Raw genomic sequence first — 20,621 nt, forward strand, 5'->3', positions numbered from 1 at the left:
CACACACACACACACACACACACACACACACACACACACACACACACACACCCAGTAGGTGAAAAATACCAGGTGGCTTCGCTTAGTGGTGGAATCTAGAGAAACCAAACAAAGGGTCAGGAAAAGAGACAAATGTGCAGGCTGACTACAGATCTGAGGCACCCAGCAGGGGATGGGGGTGGGGGAAGGGTGCTCAAAACAGGGGAGGGAAGAGCACCAGAGCTGGTGGTGATGGATCACAGGTGCTCTGGTGCTGGGAGAACTACGAAGACTACGCCTGAGGGGAGACATCAAGTAGGAAAAACGGAAGAACGGAGAGAGTTTCCACATGCCCCTAGGAATCAAGCTGTTCCTGTTTTCTCTTTGCTTTAATTATAGAAAATACAAAACAGGGTTGAAAGCTATCTAACTGTGAGGTGACAAGGGGTGTGAGGAACACAGCAACTCAGGGCCATCGCGGGTGACCCCCAGAAATACAATACCTTCTGGCCACAACACCGCGGAGAGCAAATGGATGAGGGACAAGAATACAAACCAAAACCTAACATGACTTGGTTTACGTGAGCGCCGCCTGTCACCACGAGGGCTGCTGTCCAGCACCCCCACCGGCCCCAGGAGGACAGGGTGACATCCTGCACCAAACAGCTCACGCAGACTGTGGTCAGCAACATGTGCAGGACACGTCTCCAGCTTCAGATTTCCAGCAGTCACATTACAGAGTACAAAGAACTGGGTAAAATGAATTCTAGTGATGCACTCTAGCTAAAATTAGGATCTACCATAGATCCTACATTTCATCATTTCAAAACGCCATCGATGGCCAGCATGTTATACAACCCCTGTTCCTCTGGACCAGCCACATTTTAAGGGCCCTAGCCACACACGGACAGTGGCCACCTTTGGGCAGTCCTGGTTTAGGGTTGCGTTGCAGAGGTCATGAAGACTTTTCAGGGAGGGATGTGCTGAATGTGGAGAGGTTGACGTTCCTGGGCTGAGAAACCAGAACCCAAAGACGCAGGCCTAGCCTGGGAAATCGTAAGTCATGAAGTTGGTTCCCTGAGAACAGGGTACACTGCTGAGGAGAGCAGCAGGAGAGACAGGAGAAGTCTGCCGTGACATGTGGGTCACCTCCCTGGCCAGGGGTCGAACTCTTGCTGCAACCCGCTTTGCAGTGCTGTGCTTGAATGAGTTGCACCACCAGGGAAGGACCTTCGTCAATCTGCCTGTTCTGCTCACTGCTCTGTCTCTGGTGAATCCTCTCACTACCCCTGCACCTCTGGCCTGTACCCCAGTTCTGTGTGCATAAATAAATCTTTAATAAAATCGAGAGAATAAGGTACACACTGTTCTAGAAGCTGTCAGAAAACAGTGATGCATTTTCATCACAGAGAGAATTAGAGAGGAAAACCAGTAGCATTCGATTTTACCACCGCTCACTCTATTCATCAGCAAGTCTCTCCTCCCTCCCATCCATTACTCGCTCTGAAATTTTCACATCCCAGCTTGTACTTATGAATTTAATTTAGATGATTAGCTCAGACATAGAAATGTAAGGGAGTTTTCCTTTGGACTAAAACCTACTCATCTTTAACCTAGCACAACTGTCTGTACTTTGAGCAATGTGATTAAAAAAATAATTTATTGTAGGGCTATTCTTTCTCTCTGTTGCCTCACTGACTGCCTTTCCCTAGTATTTCCCTGTCTTTCTGACTTATTAAAAATTCATCATCTGATGGGCTTTAAAGATGCAATTAATTAGGGCTATCTATGGGGGCTTTTAAAAAGCCACATAATTGCTAACAAAATAGCAATCAGGTTGATGCACGGTGAGGCAGGTGAACCACCTGTTATTAGCAAAACCTTAAATTATACAGAGAGGTAAAAATACACAGCAGGCTTCTTCCACCTACCATCCTCCAAAATCCATGCACGACGTAGGCTATAATCAAAACAGGAAGAGGCATTTTCACAGATAAACTTCTCAACAGCACATTGGACTGTCACTTTCAAGTACCTCATTTATTCTTTCCAAACCACTGCTATCTGGCCTTGCTCCAACGATCTTCTGCAAATCTCCTTTCAAGGTCAACAGTAACAAATGCAGTGGTCTCTTCAGCACACAAGTTCACTCTCCATGTCCTACCATCTCACTTACCTTACCTTTGGTCATCTTCCTTAGTTTTCTATCAACAGAAAGCCCTTATTTTCCTGTTCTCTAATTAAGCTAATTGTTCCTCCCCTCTCACTGCCTCACCTGTTAATATCTCTGCCTTTTGCTCCTACTTTCTCACTAAGACACATCATCCATGCCCAAGAAACCGTCAACTTCCTTCACTCTCAAAGTCAGCCTTCCAGTTCTTATTTCCAGTCTAAGGTATTGCTTTTAGCAAAACTACTGGAATCAAGTATTAACTCACTGGACATCACATCCTGGAACTGTACTGCAAAGAACAGTAAGCGACTGGATGAAATTGTATTGTAGGCAGAAGCAAGAAAAATGAAAGCCAACATTCAACATTGTGGAGGAGCCTGCTGAACAGATCCTGCTTGCCCATAAAACCTGCTCCCTCTCCCACTACACTCTATTTTCTCAATAAACACGAATCATTGACTTATATCCCTGGTCCTATGTGCAGTATTTCTTCTCTGCTCAAGTTACCTATATTCCTGAAGCTGGACATTTTTTTTTTAAGATTTATTCATGCATACAGAATTGGGGTACAGGCCAAAGGTGCAGGGGTGGTGAGAGGATTCACCAGAGACAGAGTGGGGAGCAGAACAGGCAGATCAACGAAGTCCACTGCTGAGGGGAGCAGAGGGCGGGTCAGGAGAAGTCTGCCATGCCATGTGGATCACCTCTTGGGCTGGGATCGAACTCATGCTGAAGTGGTTTTAGCTTTTTAGTGTTGTGCCACTGGGGAGGACCCCAGACTTTATTTTATTTTATTTTTTAAGATTTATTTATGCATACAAGAGCTGGGGTGCAGACCACCTATGCAGGGGGTGAGAGGATTCACCAGGAACAGAGTAGGGTGCAGAACAGGTGGATCTACTGAAATACACCGCTGAGGGGAGCTGCGGGTGGGTCGAGAGGTCTGCTGTGCCATGTAGGTCAGTGCCCTGGCCACATGGGTCAAACTCAAGCTGCAGTGACTACAGACAGCTCCAGAGTGCTGCACTTTAACCCGCTGCACCACCAGGGAGGGCCCTGAGGTAGACTTTAGGTCATGTCATGCGTAGAGATGCTCCAAATTCTTAGCTCCTTTAAAACACTTGCTAAGCAGAAATCTGCCTTTCCAGGTCACCACCCCGTGACATCTACAGCCACTAAGCATCTCTTCAGCTGGTCCTCCGACTCTTGGTCACTCTCTAAGGTCAGCAGAGGAAGTTTTGCAGCCTTCTTTTCAATGCCCTGCCAGTCTGGCTTAGGATACTTAGCACCCCCGTTCACCACCTGTGTTCACAGGCTGCTACCACCCCGAGGTTCCACAGCCCTGAGGCTGTCCTAAGCTGTCCCTCGCCTGCAAGTGAGACCCTACTGTCCCACTGCCACTCTGTGCTCCTGAAAAGTTTATTAAATCCCCCTCAGGATTCTCTTGTTCATACCCGAGTTGGAAAGTCTAGCTCTAGAATTTAATGTGATTGTCTTCTATCCAGTTGTTCAGTATTTCAGGGGTGCTTCAGCTCCTAACTTTGTAGAATCAAGAGCCTAAAAGATGCAAAACTAGACCAAAAGGACACTGAAGAGATAACGAGAAAGAAAAAAGATATCAAGGCGGATACAAAAAGAGATACCAGGAAATAATTAGCCTACCATATTCAAATTCAGCACAATCTTTTACTGGTACTAGAATATTCTATTGAATTCCCATAGCTTTGGTAAAGCAAAGCAAAGGCTGAGCGTTCCAGCACTGGATCACAGCACTATCTTGGGAAGAGCCACACAACATTTAATAGACTAAAAATAAAGTAGCCCTTATTCCTCAAGCTCTTAAACAAACATGTTTTTAGAAATCACCCCATTTCTTTTGCAAGGTTTTCAGGGGGGCTGAATCCCAGCCAAGGTAGAATCTCTCTCCTTTATCACACCATTTGGACTTAGAAATCGCCACTCTGATTTATAAACAAGGCTTAGTCTCACGATTGTAAGTCAATTTGCCAGGGCTTATCACTCCTGAGAGAACTAACGGAATTGAATTTCTATCTTTCTAAGGAAGAGGGTTTGAGCTGGAAAATATTGACATTAAGATTTTCAAAAGGTGTGTCACCAACTATTTAGCAGGTAACTCCCCCTGGAAAATTCTGATCCCCTTCTCTAATCCAGTGTCATATGAAGGCTTCTAGCTCTGGCCCAGCTGAGTTGTCTGTCTATACCTGCTGATACTCAGAAGTAAGAGCTAGTGCATTACTGTGGTGATGGAACATAAGCACCACATTTAGCCAATAAATAATGGACTTGGTAATAAAGGGAATACAGAACCTGTTTAAAACAAACTCGAAAAACCCTAGAAAAATCTAGGTTCAGTTAAAAGGATTTTTACAGATTTGGGGTTATTGACCAAGTTCCATAAAAAATTTAAAAAATAATTTGGTATTGGCAAAACCCCCTGTCATTTAACAGTGAGAACAAGGCTATTCTTGAACCTAGTAATCTTCCTTTTTAACAGCAACTTCAATCATGATGTAAATGAAAATTTCTGCTCACTTTGCTTCTTTTCTGCATGGCTGGATTTTATAATGAAAATGCCTGCTCCTTTCCAACAGAATACAAGTGTCAATCCAATTTTACACACCAGGCAAAGAGTGGATGCATTTGTTTAGATGCAAAATCATTTCAATATGGATCATGACAGGCTCCAACATCTTTCTGGATGCTGCAGTTAAAATATTCCCTAAAGCAAGACAGCTAAGGTGCAGAATGAAGGTGCATTCAGCCTTCAAGCATCTTCAGACCAGTTGCCCTGCATGAACAGCCCGGCCTCGCCCTTCTTTCTCCACCTCCCACAGGTAGGGCACCTCGCCAACGCCCCATTCCATTACCCGTCTCTTAAGTCAACAACGAAAGTCCCATGAAAACTCCATCTTCACTTGACCTCTCCAGGGAGCAAATATTTTGAAGACCAAGCATTCCAGGCATAAGTTCAGGCCTTCGATCAAACTCCATCTTAAATAGCTTTTCAAAGTAAGAACCGGTGGCACACAGAAGATACAGAAAAAGTGTCTCAAGAAGGCATATTTCTTTTAGATTTCACATCTGTAAATGAGGAAACTGTGTGATGGATACTTATCATCAAAGGCGGTCATGTTAGGCTAGTTCTCATTCCACATAATTAGAGTCTTTCTTTTAAAATTAGAAAAGTGACTAAAATGTTGATTAAAGGGAAATGATACTAGGGTCTTGTTTATTTTAACCTGCAAGTGTTGTGGTTTGGGCAAAATGATAAGGAAAGACTTTGATTTTTGGAAACAATATCTGCTATCAGAATCTTCCAGGAAAAGCATAAGGGATTTGTCATTTTCTAGTCCAAGGCGGAGTTCCTATCAAACTAAGCACAAAATGAGATCTAAGGGGATCTTAAGGTGGGGTGACCCATTGAATGGGTGAATGCAGGCTGTACTCAAGGTCAGCCCGAGGAAGGCCCACATGGCCCTCTCCCAGTCAAAAAGAACAAAGGGTCTGTTCCTATTCTCACCTGACCCATGAGATAATAATTCTGGTGTTTCCTTGTCAATGGATGTCCACTGTCTGGATGTCTCATGACTCAGCTTGTAGTTCAATTTCTATACAAAGGAGATGGCTACTTCTTTAAGTCCTTAGAAACTGGGATTTGGAAAACCAGACACGGAGGCCGCCTCTTTGGGAAGGCAGGGCTGATGAGCTGAACAGCCAACTTTACACCCAGTACAAAAGACATCCTTGCTAACAGTTCTGCACAGATAAAATGCATCAATAGTAGGAGCGACGTGTGTTGGGATTCTGAGAACTGGCCATCTCCCTGTGTGCTCCTTTAAACCGCTGGCTGAATGGACATTTCAACAATAGCACAGTTTTCCATGCTTTCTTTTTGGATAATTTAATTCTCTTCTTCCCAGTTATAAATTTTAGTGCAAGTAGATTTCCTTACCATGCAAGATGCTAATTAATCTCCAGAGGTCACAGCCATATAAAAAGATGTATTTTGCAAGAAAACGTATATGTTAAAAGTATCTAACATCCTTTTTTAAAAAGTCAAATATGTAGAGAGGATCCTACTTATTTGCATATTTTCATTTCTTTACCAAATGTGAAATGCTAATACAAGGATTTTCCTAGGGATTTAAGCTTAATTCATTATACTCTTGAATAGGAGTTGCCATTAACTGGCAGGAAAACAAAACAAAGCAAAACAACAACAAAGATCCTTGTTTATGGTGATAACCCAGTATGAGCTCATTCAAATCTAATTAATTCTTATGCATGAAATCAAGGGTCCAGGAAGCTTTAATAAAAGCTGTAAATAATCCTACCCTTTGCCTCAAACAGGGTTTTTTTTTTTTTTTAATCCCACATGGTCCAATAAACCAAGAAAGGAAAATGAATTAAGTGGATCCCAGACTCATATCGGTTCTTTGTTTACCCTGAGCTCAAATTTACTATTTATTGATAAGGAGACTGGCACAGGCCTTGAGTGAATTGTCTGTGTAAACTGAAAGGCAATATTCTGTGCTATTCATGGTGTTCCAGTCTCTCACCCTTCCGGGACCAGGCTAATTACCAATATGGGAGTCACAGCACATCTGATGACCCAAAATATTTAGAGGCCTGGTCAGATATAATGGCCCAGGAATCATCAAACCTGGCGTTTGGGAAGGCGGTGCACGAATGTGGTTTCCTTGCAAGCATGTGTTGAGAAAATGAACAGCCCAGAAAGACTAGGAGACACTGGTACTGAAGATTTCCTGGTGAACACAGAAGCAGGTGCCATAACAAGATGGACAGAACAAAGCAAGATCACCGGTTACATCACCTCGAGGTGAAGGAGAACAAGTGACTGAGGAATGTGACAATGTCACAATGTGAAAGGAAGCAGAGTCAGCCACTGGCAAGACAGGGATGAATGTCTGGTCACAGCTACTCAGGACGCACGGGGAGGTTGCGACGGTAAAGAGGAATGACTGACTGCCAATCAAGATTCATGGCTGCCAGTGGGTAGTCAGTGGGGGAAGTTGGAAGAGTCTGGGGGGGTTGGTGAGGGTGGGAGGGGTTCTGTATGGACATGAGGGCCCAAGGGTGTCTGATGCATAATGGGGGAGGGGTTGCTATGACATGAAGAACCTACTGACCAAAGGCGTTTAGGAAGTCAAAGACCAGACATCCTGATGCTAAAGAATCTTCCGAAGAAAACATGCTCATTGGTGCCCATGAATTTACACTCAGCTGAGAATTAGGACCATGAACTTAATAGGCAAACAAAGGTGGAAAATGAAAAATACGTCCTTGTTATTTAACTGGCAAAAGCAGGCCACTTTCTGGGAATATTCAATAGAAGCTGATTCTAGTGAGTATAGTCCTAGAAGAGCATAAGTCCCTGATAGACAGTTAAATGTAACTTTTCAATAAAGGGGCAAGAGACACATGATCTCCTGGGGGCCCAGCAACCCTGTACTGCTTAAGGGGCCTGTCCAGGGCCAAATCTTTAAGAAATAAATAAATGGGGGGGCCCTCTCTGGTGGCACCACAGGTTAAAGCACAGCACACTACAAAGCTGGCCACAGACGCTTCAACACGAGTTCAATCTCCGGCCAGGGAGGTGACCCACGTGGTGCCTGCTGCTCCCCTCAGCAGTGTACTTCGTCAGTCGGCCTGTTCTGCTCCCCACTCTTGTCTCTGGAGAATCCTCTCAGCACCCCTGCACCTCTGGCCTGTCCCCCAGTTCTGTAGGCAAAAATGAAATAAATCTTTAAAATAAATAAATAAACGGGGGGACTCTGGATGTGCTGGTGATGGGTGTGTTGTGAGGACACACGTGAGGAGTCGTAATCCTACACCTCTGGATCACACAAGATGTAAAACAATGTTATATCTGAATTAAATAAACAGAGGGAGGATTGGAAGAAGGAACAAACAAACAATCACTACAAAAACAGGGCTATTTCTGGCAAAGTAGGTAATACTGAAGGGTAAGATTTAGGAAAACTCAACGTGGGTAACGTTCTTGAAAAATACATATAGCTAATCAATAAATCAGCAGAATGCTTCCCAACGGTGATGGCATGAAAAGATGAACCCTCTGTAAATGGAGTCCCTCTTGCCAATCCACACATCACACGTGCTACTAAAGCCACAGTCACCTTGTCTTTTGGTAAAAGCAATTATACACAACAGGATTTCACAGTTCCTAAGTGTGATGGGGATGAGCACATAAATATCAGCCTAACTCTTCAGGTATAACATGGAACTTCAGGTACTACATAAAAAGCTAAGATGAGTTTCTAAAATCTATCAATATTGTGAGTAATATTTAGAAGGGGGATTCTGTTAATATAGCTTTTATCATTAGAAGTAAGAACCAAGAGTAATTAAACTATTACAGCAAATGGAATGGCAAGTTTTATCTCTCCCTAAACACGGATGTCTTTGGTGTACCCTGTCTTTACAACAGACACTCATATGACAGGTTAGACCCAACTGTCCAGGCATGAGAGTCAACTGAGCTTTGATCAAGATCCAAAAAATTCTTGGTTTCCTCCTGAGCTGAGATTCTTGTTACTTCTTGGTTGTCAAATAAAACCTGTCTTACCTTTACTGGTCAATAACTAAGCCAAGTAAAAAGCATTTAGGGATTTTGTGGGTATCTGGAATTGTGTATGCCTTTTGCCTTCCCAAGTGACGAGGCTCTTACTATTCCCAATATTCAGCTACATTCCCAGTTCATTTATTTTATATACACTTATTACGTATCTACTGTGTGACATAATATGCTTGAAGCTCTGGATATTTCAGTGAATGTAAACCAAAGCCTCAATTTTGCAAAGCTCAAATTTCAGATTAAAAAAAAAACAAAAAAACAATGATTTCCAAATGTAGGGGCACAATAGAAAAGCTGTTGTAGTCGTCACCAGAATATATTATTATTTGCAATATAGCCCTACAATTATGCTTTCCCCTCATCACACCCTCATTCACTAATTATAATACTTTCTTCTAAGCTATTACTTTCTTATGGATTTGCTATTAAAATTCAAAAGCTGATGAGTTAGTATTAGTTATGGAAATATTACTCCAGGGTACAAGCAGTTTTATTTCTAATCCAGTTGTAGCATCTATTAGAGCTTACATAATACAAAGATTTATCCTGAAGCACAGAATATGTATGATAACAAACACTAAGAAATTGGGTGTATCTTAGCAGTGATTTTAGCAGATAATGACATTTGCAAAATAAAACCACATTGAACATTCCTAAATTTTTGTGGCTAACAGATAAAAGAAATAATTAAATCAATGTAAAGTCCTTTGAAATTAAAAAAAAAGTGATTTCTATGCTATTCTAAAATTAATTAATCAACCACCTTACTCCTATTTTCCGACCTTATTTATCAGTATTAACACAAGCTCGTCCCTGGTTACACTTACATACAAGTTTTCTAGTTCATGCTTGTCTTGCAGTAATCCCTCAAAAGCACGTATCATCTGGTCCTAAAGCAATTCATTGGAATTGGAACTTCAAACAAAATTTGTGGCTAAGGGAAGCCAGCTGGAGAAAATGAATTGGGTTCTTCTCATGTTGAGTTTGAGTACTTGAACCTGTCACTATATTAGTAGGAAAAATCACCTTAAGTCCAGGGGGGGAAAATGATCCTAAAGACAGACTTCTACGATCTTTTAATTATTTTGTAAAATGAGCAGAAAGATCATAATATATTTATGCTCTTCCAGTACATCCAAGGAAAAGCAAACGTGATGTAAAGTCCTTACACGGTATTTAAGATCAGCTCTCTGATAACACAGCTTAGTTTCATCCAATTCAAAGTTACACAGTGAAATAAAAACACTCCTTTAAGAGAAACTTCTGGTCACAATTATTCATGTGGCATAAATCATGGCACCCTAAGCCCCCCAAAATCTTGCATAACTTCTATGATACACACATTATATTTTCTACTCCAGCCCTCTGGACAGCTATTTACTGGCTAGCATGGTACGTACAATCAAGACAGGAGCTCAAGTGTGTTACCTGTTTGGGGAAAAAATATAATGAGAATTGACTTCTAAAGGCCAAAGGGAGTAATCAGTTCCTTTCTCTGCTGGGGGCAGGGAATGAGAGCAAGCAATACCCCATCCCCCAGAAGGTGCTCTGAATTGTCAAGTGAAAAAGGGAACTAACTTGTTTCTTGGTTCCCCATGACAATCACCTGTAACCATGTATATCAGAGGAAAAAACTAGAAAATTTCATACAAAAAGGCACAGCTTGAGGTTAACTGGAAACATGGGCACCCATATAAAATTTGTGTTAAGACAGCAAGCTAGTGATTTCTGAGAATGAATGATGCAGATGAAGCCAGAAGGCAGCTATTAACTGACTGACATAGACAGCTCAGACCCTCGGCTCTAGTATGGCAGCATCAACTGGTAGTACCAAACTCACATATAAATGAAAAGCTCAAAATAACATATCTCCTCTATCCCACTGATGTGTTATTAAGGCTAAAAATACTTTTGTCTTTTTTTTTTTAATGAAGCAGGCTAATATGTGATTACATGAAATTTAAGTTACCCTTTACTTTTTTTTTATTTCTTAGATGCCAGCATCTGCCTGTCATTCTCTCTTTATACATATAGAAACATCAAAAACTTGTAGCAAAGAAATTAAATACAGAATATGCTTTCCCTGAGTGTACTGGCTCATTATAAAAGCACAATAAATGATAGGGGTCATAACTCACTTATATAAATATCCCAGTATCTCTACATATTAACAACCCAAAGGATACTGGATTTTCATATAACAATGGCAACCAGTACAGCAAATGATTCCTGAGATTCTCCTCATCTTTTTCTTATGATTGAACTGTTAATTTAAAAAATGTTTTCTTTTAAAAATTCTAATTTAGAGGACCTACTCAGTAGCCGTGGGGATAGTCTCAGCGTTATCCCCATGGCCTGAGTTCAATCCCTGGCCAGGGAGTGACCCACATAGGGTGCAGAAGAATTCTCTAGTCTCACTTGCTGCTCCCTCAGCAGGGTATTTCAGTAGATTCACCTGTCCTGCTCCTCACTGTGTCTCTGGTGAATCTTCTCATCCCCTGCACCACTGGCCTACACCTTAGTTCTATGCCAAAAAAGTACCCCCAAAAGGGTAAGTACTATATAACACCTGTATAAAAGAAAGAAATACTCAATACCAGTCCCCAAATAATTTAAAATAACATAATAGTTTCCATTATGTAAGAATGCAATCAGCCATGCGTTAAAAGAACTATTGCCTCATTCTTTCTTCCTGAAAACTGTCAACCATGGTCTCTACACACCCATGGCCCTACCTTCTGGATTCTGCTCACACTTTAAATAACTAAAACAAAGCTCCAGTTTTCCTCTATCTTTGAAATCATGCCAATTCCTGCCATGTCTTTTTTTTTTTTTTTTCAAATTCTTCAGCTAGAATTTCTTGTTCCTATATGTTACCTATCTCCTAGGCTGAGATAAGTAATAAATATGTATACAATGAATATATAATACACCTTTCACCAGTCACTTTTGTAGGATTCCACTGTGGTTAGTCAATTGTTTTCCACGTTGGAAACTCAGAAAAATTATTTTAAGTAGCCCCTTTTTTACCAACAAACAATAAAAATAATGGATGTTTTATACTGTCAATGAAAAAAAATCAGCTAAAGGTAGAGATATAAAGACTTAGTTTGAATTAGGATTATAAAAAATACTAACAAATTCCCCCATGTTTTCACATATAGTGCAAAAACATATTTTATTAATTAAGATTTGCAAGGCATTCAGGAAATGATTGTTTATAAAAATCAAATGAAGACAAATATATCTACTATGATATTTATCACGGCATCATTTAAACAACCACTCCAACAAAATAAAGGAAACAACCTCATTGCCAAAAATTAGTAAGTAAAGGAATACACTGTAGTGTCTGGCATAATACAAAGCTTAAAAATTGTGCTTTTCAATGGATTATGGTGGTGGACTATAGCCGATGCAGTGGTGGGTACACTAAGTGGTTATGCCTGAGTAGGGAATCCAAATACTACCTCAATTAAAAAGAACTAATCTTCGAAATCAATAAAAATGTTGTTTTCCAAGAACATAATTTCATGAATATAAAGTATCCTAAAGTACCTAGATTAAAATAAAAAGCAGATCATAAAATAAGAAATAGAATTACATGCTTGGTAAAATTAATAAAGCAACTGCAATTATATACTTGGTAAAATGGCACTGGTTATGAATTCTTGGTTGTGGTTACATATTGTAAACTTTATGTAATACACATGTGTTTGTTTTGTAATTAGAGAAAAGTATTTCAAACCCACAGCTGCAGTCCTGAGCCTTAACTCACTATGAGATACTCATTAACTTCACTATTCAATTTCAATGTGTTATTAAAACGCACGGTAAAATATGTCCCTGCTTTTGTTTTTTTTTCTTGCCTATCTTCTGGGATGTACATGGATGAATTCTGCATTTTACTAAAACACAATCCACAGAGGACACCTTTCGAAGGTGACAGCAAACTTCAAAAAGTTGTTCTTTCTCTTTCTAATGACTCTTAATGTTTAATGACTCTTGGATGCACTTCCAAAAAGTGGCTTTGAGTTCCAGAATTATGCAAATCCAAATCACAATGAGACATGAACTCATACCAGTAACAACAGGCCATATTAAAAAAAAAAAAAGCTGACAACAACAAATGCTGATGAGGATGTGGAGAAAAACGAATCCTTACATTGCTGTCAACCACTGTGGAAAGCAGTACGGAAGACCCTCAAGTTTTTAAAATGGATCCATCATATCACCCAGCAATTCCACTCACTGGTTTGTACCCAAAAACACTGATTTGAAAGGAAACCTGCACCCCTATGCAGCACTATTTACAAGAGACAAGATATGAACATAACCTAAAAGTCCAAAAAAGGATGACTGGCTCAAGAAGACACGGTCTATATACATAATGGAATACTACTCAGCAATCAAAAAGAGAAACACATGCCATTTACAGCAACATGGATGGAGCTGGAAGGGATTCTGCTCAGTGAGATAAGGGAGAAGGAAAAAGAAAGATATTGGATGGTTTCACTTACAGCAGTAATCCAGGGAACCAAATAAAGATCAGGGAAAACCAGACAAAATTGCAGGCAAATTATAGAAGTGAGAGACATGCTGCAGGGGGCGGGGAGATGGGGAAGGGGCTAAAATGGCAGGGAAGAGCATGACATGGTGACGGTTCACTGGTGATGTGGTAGTGGGAATGACACCTGAGGGAAGAATCAGACAATGCCCAAAAATGAACAACAATCTAAAAAATAAAGGAATGAGAAATAAAATATAACTATCAGTAATAAAGATGAAAACATGAAACTGCACTGGAATAGGAACCAACAAAAACCACTGGATTTCTCTTTACAATCTGTTGTATTAAAAATAATCTTTAAGGCCCTCCCTGGTGGTGCAGCGGGTTAAAGCACAGCACTAAGAAGCTTAAGCCACTTCCGCATGAGTTCGATTCCCGCCTGCCCCCGAGGAGATCCACATGGAGCGGCAGACCTCTCCTGACCACCCGCTGCTCCCCTCAGCAGTGTACTTCGTCGATCTGCCTGTTCTGCTCCCCACTCTGTCTCTGGTGAATCCTCTCACCCTCCACATCTCTGGTTCTGTATGAATAAATAAAATCTTTTTTTAAAAAAATAATCTTGTAAGTCACTCCCCTTCCCAAACTTTAGGATATAAATTGGGTTGAAGTCACTATTGCCAGGGGCAATCAGGTGGGGTGGAAGGAGTAGGAGAGGGGAGTGGATGTATCATCACTGGTGTTGGTGGGTGACTTAATGCAAAGGAACTCATTTTCATAGGTTTTCCTACTTAACAAATGGTAGGGAACTACACCCTCCAAGTTCTTTCCCACCCAGAAGGAATTTATAAGATCAATACATGTCTCCCGGTTAACAAGCCGCATGAAATACATATAGCTGCTATGTGCAGTGTGTGAAGTGAAAATTACGTTCAATGTTCTCTCTGAAGAATGACTTATGATTCCTGCTGCTGGCATTTGGCCCAAGATGAGACTGGAGTTGTCTTTTAATTTGGCAGTTGGACAGTTCAAAAAATAACATACATTTGCTACCAGAAGTAACTATTAAAGTAAAAAGTTCACAGAGCTCAACAGCCATTAAGCGAAACAAATTGTCAAGGGAGAAAGGCAAGAGTTACATGGAATGATGCTCTAAATATGTTGTTCATCTTTCAAACATACTTTCCTCCCTGTCGACTGGAGAATATGTTTAGGAAGTCTAAATGCCATAGTTGAATTTGAGTCTCTCATTTGACCATACCTGAATGGTCTGACTACTAGTTGAATGTTTGGAAAGTCTTCAGTATAAAATGAAATAGAATGCTATTTCAGGTAGTAATCCTTTAATTTCTAATTCTTTGGCATTAAGTTATTAGCCTTTTTGTGTCCCTGCAAATCAACAGTAATTTATCTTAAGCGAAGTACTTTACCTATACTGGACAAAGACAAATGCAGCGGAGTGCCAACTTCAGCAGTGTCATTTAAACAGAAAAAGGTTGAAAGCTTTGCAGAGAAAATGTTCTCCTTAAGTAATGACAACGATGTGCTTGAATCCCATAGAAGATAATTAATAAAATCTTCGTGTGGTTGAGACAGATCATCTACTGTGGTTACAACAGCAAAAGGTGAAATGAGAAGAGCCAACTCCCTCTCCAGGGAAATCATCCACTCCACAGGAAACACAAGAGCAACCTGATACGCTTTCTCCAACTAGGTAAAACATTACAGATGCCCCTACAAGAATGGCTGAGGCAAATACTTCATCTAGACAGAAACACCAAGTACAATATAGGATCCCACTTCCCATGGAAAGGTGGAGAAGATGCATGCTCGACACTTGAGAACAATTTTCTCTCAAGCTTTGTTTTTAATTTTAATGTGCTTAATGTGTAAGACAACTTTATTTTGTGTCTACTGGGTAGTTACTTCCTAAGAATTAAGTTCATTAAAATAATCTCTTTCATCTAAAGGATATATTTGGATGCAGAGAGTGTAGAGGATACTTATGGCAAGGCTAAACAGGCATTCTTTGCTCAAGCAGCACATAGTATGTGGGAATGCTGTTTAGTACTACTTCCATAAAGTGAAAAACATGATTAAGTAGAGATGTATCCTTTCCTGGGGTCATGGGGTCATCACTATCTCTTATGAATACAAAGTGTACTGAGAGTTTTTAAAAAATATTATTTACTAATTTCAATCTACAGGCTCTCCTCACTAGAATTAATAAGTCGGGCAATTTTTTTTTAATATTTATATATGCATACAGAAGATTTATATCTGCATACAGAACTGAGGGACAGGCCAGAAGTGCGGGGGTGAGAGGGTTCATCAGAGTTAGATGGGGGAGCAGGACAGGCAGATCTACTCAAATACACTGCTGAGGGGAGCCGCGGCGAGACAAGAAAAGCCTGCTGTGTCTGTGGGTCACCTCCCTGGCCGGGGATCAAACTCAGCTGAGAGCTTCATAGTGCTGTGCTTTAACCCAGTGCACCACCAGCGAGGGCCCAGACAGTTATTTATTCTCATACAACTTTTTGCTGATACTAGAACACTAAAAATAAAAAGCTCATGGGCTTTGACCTGACCCCACCCGAACTAGATATGTGAGTGACAGAGAAACACCCAGCCTCGCTGTGAGGTGAGACTGATGAACATGACGCTTCCCCAGATGGAGGCCTGGAATTTACCACTATAAAACACATCGTTATGACAGGTGACCACAGTGTTTTTGTAAAATCTCCTGACGTTACCCTTTCCCTCAATGCTTCCCCCCTTAGAGCTTCAATTCACTCTCACCATAGGGGCAACGCTGGGAAGCAAGGGCAGAGAGGGCAGCTGGCACAGGGTTTGGAGGATATGTGCCCAACTCACTGGTGCTAGGGTGGCAAATGACAATTTTTTTTTTTTTAAAGATTTATTTATTTGTACATACAGAACTGGGGTACAGACCAGACGTTCAGGGGCAGTGAGATGCTTCACCACAGACAGAGTTGGAAGCAGAACAGGCAGATCGTGGAAGTACACTGCTGAGGGGAGCAGCGGGCGGGTCAGGAGAGGTCTGCCGCGCCATGTGGTCACCTCCGGGGCAGGCGGGAATCGAATTCATGCGGAAGTGGCTTTAGCTTCTCAGTGCTGTGCTTTAACCCGCAGCGCCACCAGGGAGGGCCTGGCAAATGACAATCTTAAGGTGAAATGACCTTTTGGTCAATCCTAACAAGTCTGAATCAAATTATCAAGCAAGAAGCTGGAGGCAAAAGGCTCCACTCTGGACTGGACTTGTCGCTGCTGTGTCACTGCAACTGTGGCTTCTCCAAAGACCTCGTGCTCTTCCCAGGGAGCTCACATTTCCAAGGAAATCTAGACTTCTCAGAAAAAGGGCACGTGAGACCCAAAAGGCACACACCACCAACGGGGCCTGAGCCCCCCGCATTTCACTGCTCCCTTGAGCTGCTTCTTAACTTGTGATGAATTATAGGGTTGTGTGGTACAACAAGTTCAGATTACACAGCTTCTGGACACAGTCGCCCTCACATTTTATTTGAGCCAGAGTTCTGTCTCTCGCATTTCAACGTTAAATGATTTTTATCTTAGTCAATCTTTCCTTGGTGACTAGTCAGGTAAAAGAAAAACAAGTTTAGAGGCCTGTGAAGTATTTAAAGGCAAGGAGTAAGGAGGAACAAGGAAAAGGATGGATTACCAAATGTCTAAGAATCTGGATTTTCCACACTCCCCTCATCAATAACATTGTTAGAAAATCCACCAGGTGAAACTTATGTTCCTGTCAGTGTTTACTCTGTGTCCAAATCCCACAGGCCCTGGGAGGGCATCCTTTGTCCATTCTTAGTGTTTGACCAGGGCTGACACTTACCTTCACACTCTTGGATAATTATCTTGGCTCTCTGTGTTGGGATTTAAGAACGTACATTTTCCAAGATCCCTTTTAGTCCTGACACACCGTCGTCACCCACTGCACATCTTTCACACAGGTGCCTATTGTCTTACTGGCAGGCAGCCTACTTCTGAGCACAGCTTTTTCCCTGCTGGCTATCAAGGCAAAGACTGCTCACCGCAATGTCCAGTTACAGGCCTATCCAGTGGCGGGGACCGAGAAGCACTCAGTTTCAACATGCAGAAGGATTATTTATGTTTTCGGTGGGGAAAGGTACGACACCGCATAAAACTCAGTTTTTAAAACAAAAAGCCCACGTCAAATTTGAGGTCCGTAACAGAAGCACTCATTACCATTTTAGTGCTCAAACTGTCTCCTCCAGTTTGATGTAAACAAGCAAAATCCCCCAACTCTTCGATCTCTATGTTCCAACAGAAGGCATTGTTAGCTGTTCTAGGAAAGCAGCTGTCAAAATGTTGGCACGTCACTTCGATTCTTCTATAAGGTCGATGTGAAGAAACATGTCAGCTCCCAATTCTACAAGGGTGGGTTATGGGCATGCATGGGAACCAGCAGGGAATTTGGAACAATCAGGATTCTTGGACTGCACCAAGAAGCACCAGGTATTTACAGTCTGAGGTCCTGAGGTCAGCCCAAGAATCTGCAACTGGAATAAACACAATGGACTGGCCGTCCTGGTAGCGCAGTGGGTTAAAGCTCAGTACAACAAAGCTGGTCACAGCTGCTTCAGCACAGGTTTGATCCCCAGCCAGGGAGGTGACCCACAGGGCACAGCAGACCTCTCCAGTTTCACCCACAGCTTCCCCTCAGCAGTGTATTTCGTTCATCTGCCCGTTCTGCTCCCCACTCTGTCTCTGGTGAATCTGCTCACCACGCCTGTACCCCAGTTCTGTATGCATAAATAAGCCAATCTTTAAAAAAAACAAACAAACCACGCAGGGAGATTCATTCAGTGGCAGGAAGTATGTTTCTCTCCTCTTAAGGACTATTTGGACTCCCTGACTGTCCAAAATACACCCCCACACAGAGTGCAACGTGCTGAAGGAAGTGTGTGCATGTGCCCTAACGGGAGCAGCCTCCCCTTTCACCCCCAGACCGGGCTGATGAATGGCGGCTGCTCCGCTGGTCGCTCACCTAAGCAGCGGTAGGGAATCACCATGTGAGCGTGGGTCTTGCACTGTCTTCGGCTCCTCTTGCACCAGTTCTGGATGGTCACTGGCTGGTTGGCTTCCACCACGTTGGTGATCTGCAGCTCAGGGTAGACCTGGGGGCACACAAGAAAGGGCCACTGTTAGCTGCAGAAAGGACGGAATGGCACAGGCCGGCACCTGGTGAACACGCCACTATTCAAAGGCACTGCTGAGGCCCAGAGTGCAAAGCCCACTTTCATTGTGATCACGCTTAAGAAATTCACCATATTTCACTCATAGCAGGAGTATAATGGACCGGGCGAGAAAATAATAAGAATAATGAACAGCCACAGACCGGAGACATTTTGGGGGGGTGGAGTGGGGAACGGGATCAAAAACAGCAGGTGGGGGAGGGAAGGGAAGTGCACGGGACCATGGTGATGGCACACGGGTGACTCAGTGATGGGAAACCCACGGGGATTACAATTGAGATGAAAAAAAAGATGTACAAAATGATGTAAAAAATAAACTGTTACATTATTTAAAAAAAAAAAAAGAAAGAAATTCACCATAAAAAAAGATGCGAGTGACAGGTTCCTCATCACTCTACTCACAACATGCTGCAATGTGCTTATTGCAATCTACTGTGCGCACTCAGGCTTAAAATATTATTTTTTCAGGAGAACACAGAAAGCCGTGTGCATGTGTGTGTGTGGGGGTGTTCCCTCTGGTAAGCATGGGGTGATTTTCAATGCAAAGAAAACTGGGGTGGGCATGAGTGTCTGTAGTGTCCTAAATGTTGCAGCAGGCACACATGCAACTATTACCTTGCCTGTGTGCCACAGCCCGATCTCCCGAATTAAGCAGATATGTTACATGTAGGACATGATCCACAGCAAGCGTGCTATAGAAAAATCTTTCTCTTTATTCAAAGGAATTGGTGATAAGAATAATTTATCAAACTATTATCACAGGTGCCATTTAGATAAAAATCACCATTCCTGAATCTCTCCCCTGGATAACTACAGCCCTTTGCTTTGATTACAGTTCTCAGTAAATCATGGTGTTTACCGAGCCCTTGAAATGAAATATGAAACACGTTCAACTAAAATATATTTGTGGACTAGCAAACCGTTTATATTTATTAAAGATAACGAGCAGAGATTTGAAATGAAAATATAAGCATAAAAATTTATTTCTAACGTGGAACTTTCCCTTGCACAAAATGTGTATTTCTCTAAGGTGCTGTCTGGCCAGATAAATACAAAGAAGAGAGAGGAACGTAAAGAGATTTGGGAGTATGAGGAAGGGGCTGGTCATCCCGGGGGATGGGCCATGAAGTCCACTGTGGGGATGGAAGAGTGTGGTGCAGTTAACAAGCTGCAGTGCTGGGCCTCACTGCATGGGTGAGGAGGCAAGAAGCAGCATCTGGAAAGCTGGAAGCTGAAATGAAGGCTTTGGAGTAGCCAATTATTGGTGATTGCAAGGAACAGGATTTGCCCACCAGAGGGAGGGTTAAGAAATGATGAAGGCACGATCACTGGAAGGATAAACATGAAGGAAATGAGAAACTGGAACTGAAAGGATTGTGGACGTTGATGTTATAATCACTTAGGAGTCACAAAAGGACCTCTCTTTCAGGTGGCACAATCTGGAGAAGATGCCGGAAGAAGCACCCCTGGCGCAAGAGGAAGGAGGGAAACAACTAGCCACCAGCTCCGGAGCTCAGGTGAGGAGCACGTGTCCTCAGGCATCCCTAAGTGACAGCTGTCCGTGTCACTGGACTCCTGGCATCTGGGGGCCACTGGCGGGTGAAGATGCAGACTGACCCTGATGACCTATCCCTATGCTGCGTGTTGGCCATTCAGGGTGAGGCTCAGAGAACACAGACCCAGGCATTGCTGCTCCCCACTTCAAACTCTGGACCGTGGATGGAAATCGGGGTGAGACTCCTGGACCAGGGGTGCAGTCAGCGCTCAGGGATCTCATCTGACAGGAAGTAAATATCCAGTGGACTGAGTATGTGGCCCTCCCCCTCCATAGGATCGCAGGAGGGGGCAGCCCTGGTCACAGTCTAGGACAGGACCCCTCAAATTACCGTTTTCTGTTAAGAAAATGTGTCCTGGCCCTCCCTGGTGGCACACGGGTTAAAGCACAGCACTAAGAAACTAAAGCCACTGCAGCATGAGTTCGATCCCTGCCTGCCCCGGAGGTGACCACATGGCGTGGCAGACCTCTCCTGACCCACTGTTGCTCCCCTCAGCTGTGTGCTTCGTTGATCT

General features: G+C 42.5%; 1 protein-coding gene across 1 annotated transcript in view; it reads right to left on the bottom strand.

Annotated features, from left to right (window-relative positions):
• APP (amyloid beta (A4) precursor protein) overlaps positions 1 to 20,621 on the bottom strand; it is a 193,128-nt gene that overhangs the window by 151,940 nt on the left and 20,567 nt on the right. Inside the window, exon 6 of the mRNA XM_012730693.1 lies at positions 18,344 to 18,497. Coding sequence (XP_012586147.1) covers positions 18,344 to 18,497 — 154 coding nt within the window. The remainder of the gene's footprint in view (positions 1 to 18,343; positions 18,498 to 20,621) is intronic.

The sequence above is a fragment of the Condylura cristata genome, unplaced genomic scaffold (assembly GCF_000260355.1).
Source record: "Condylura cristata isolate star-nosed mole 26May11 unplaced genomic scaffold, ConCri1.0 scaffold00003, whole genome shotgun sequence".
NCBI lineage: Eukaryota > Metazoa > Chordata > Mammalia > Eulipotyphla > Talpidae > Condylura > Condylura cristata.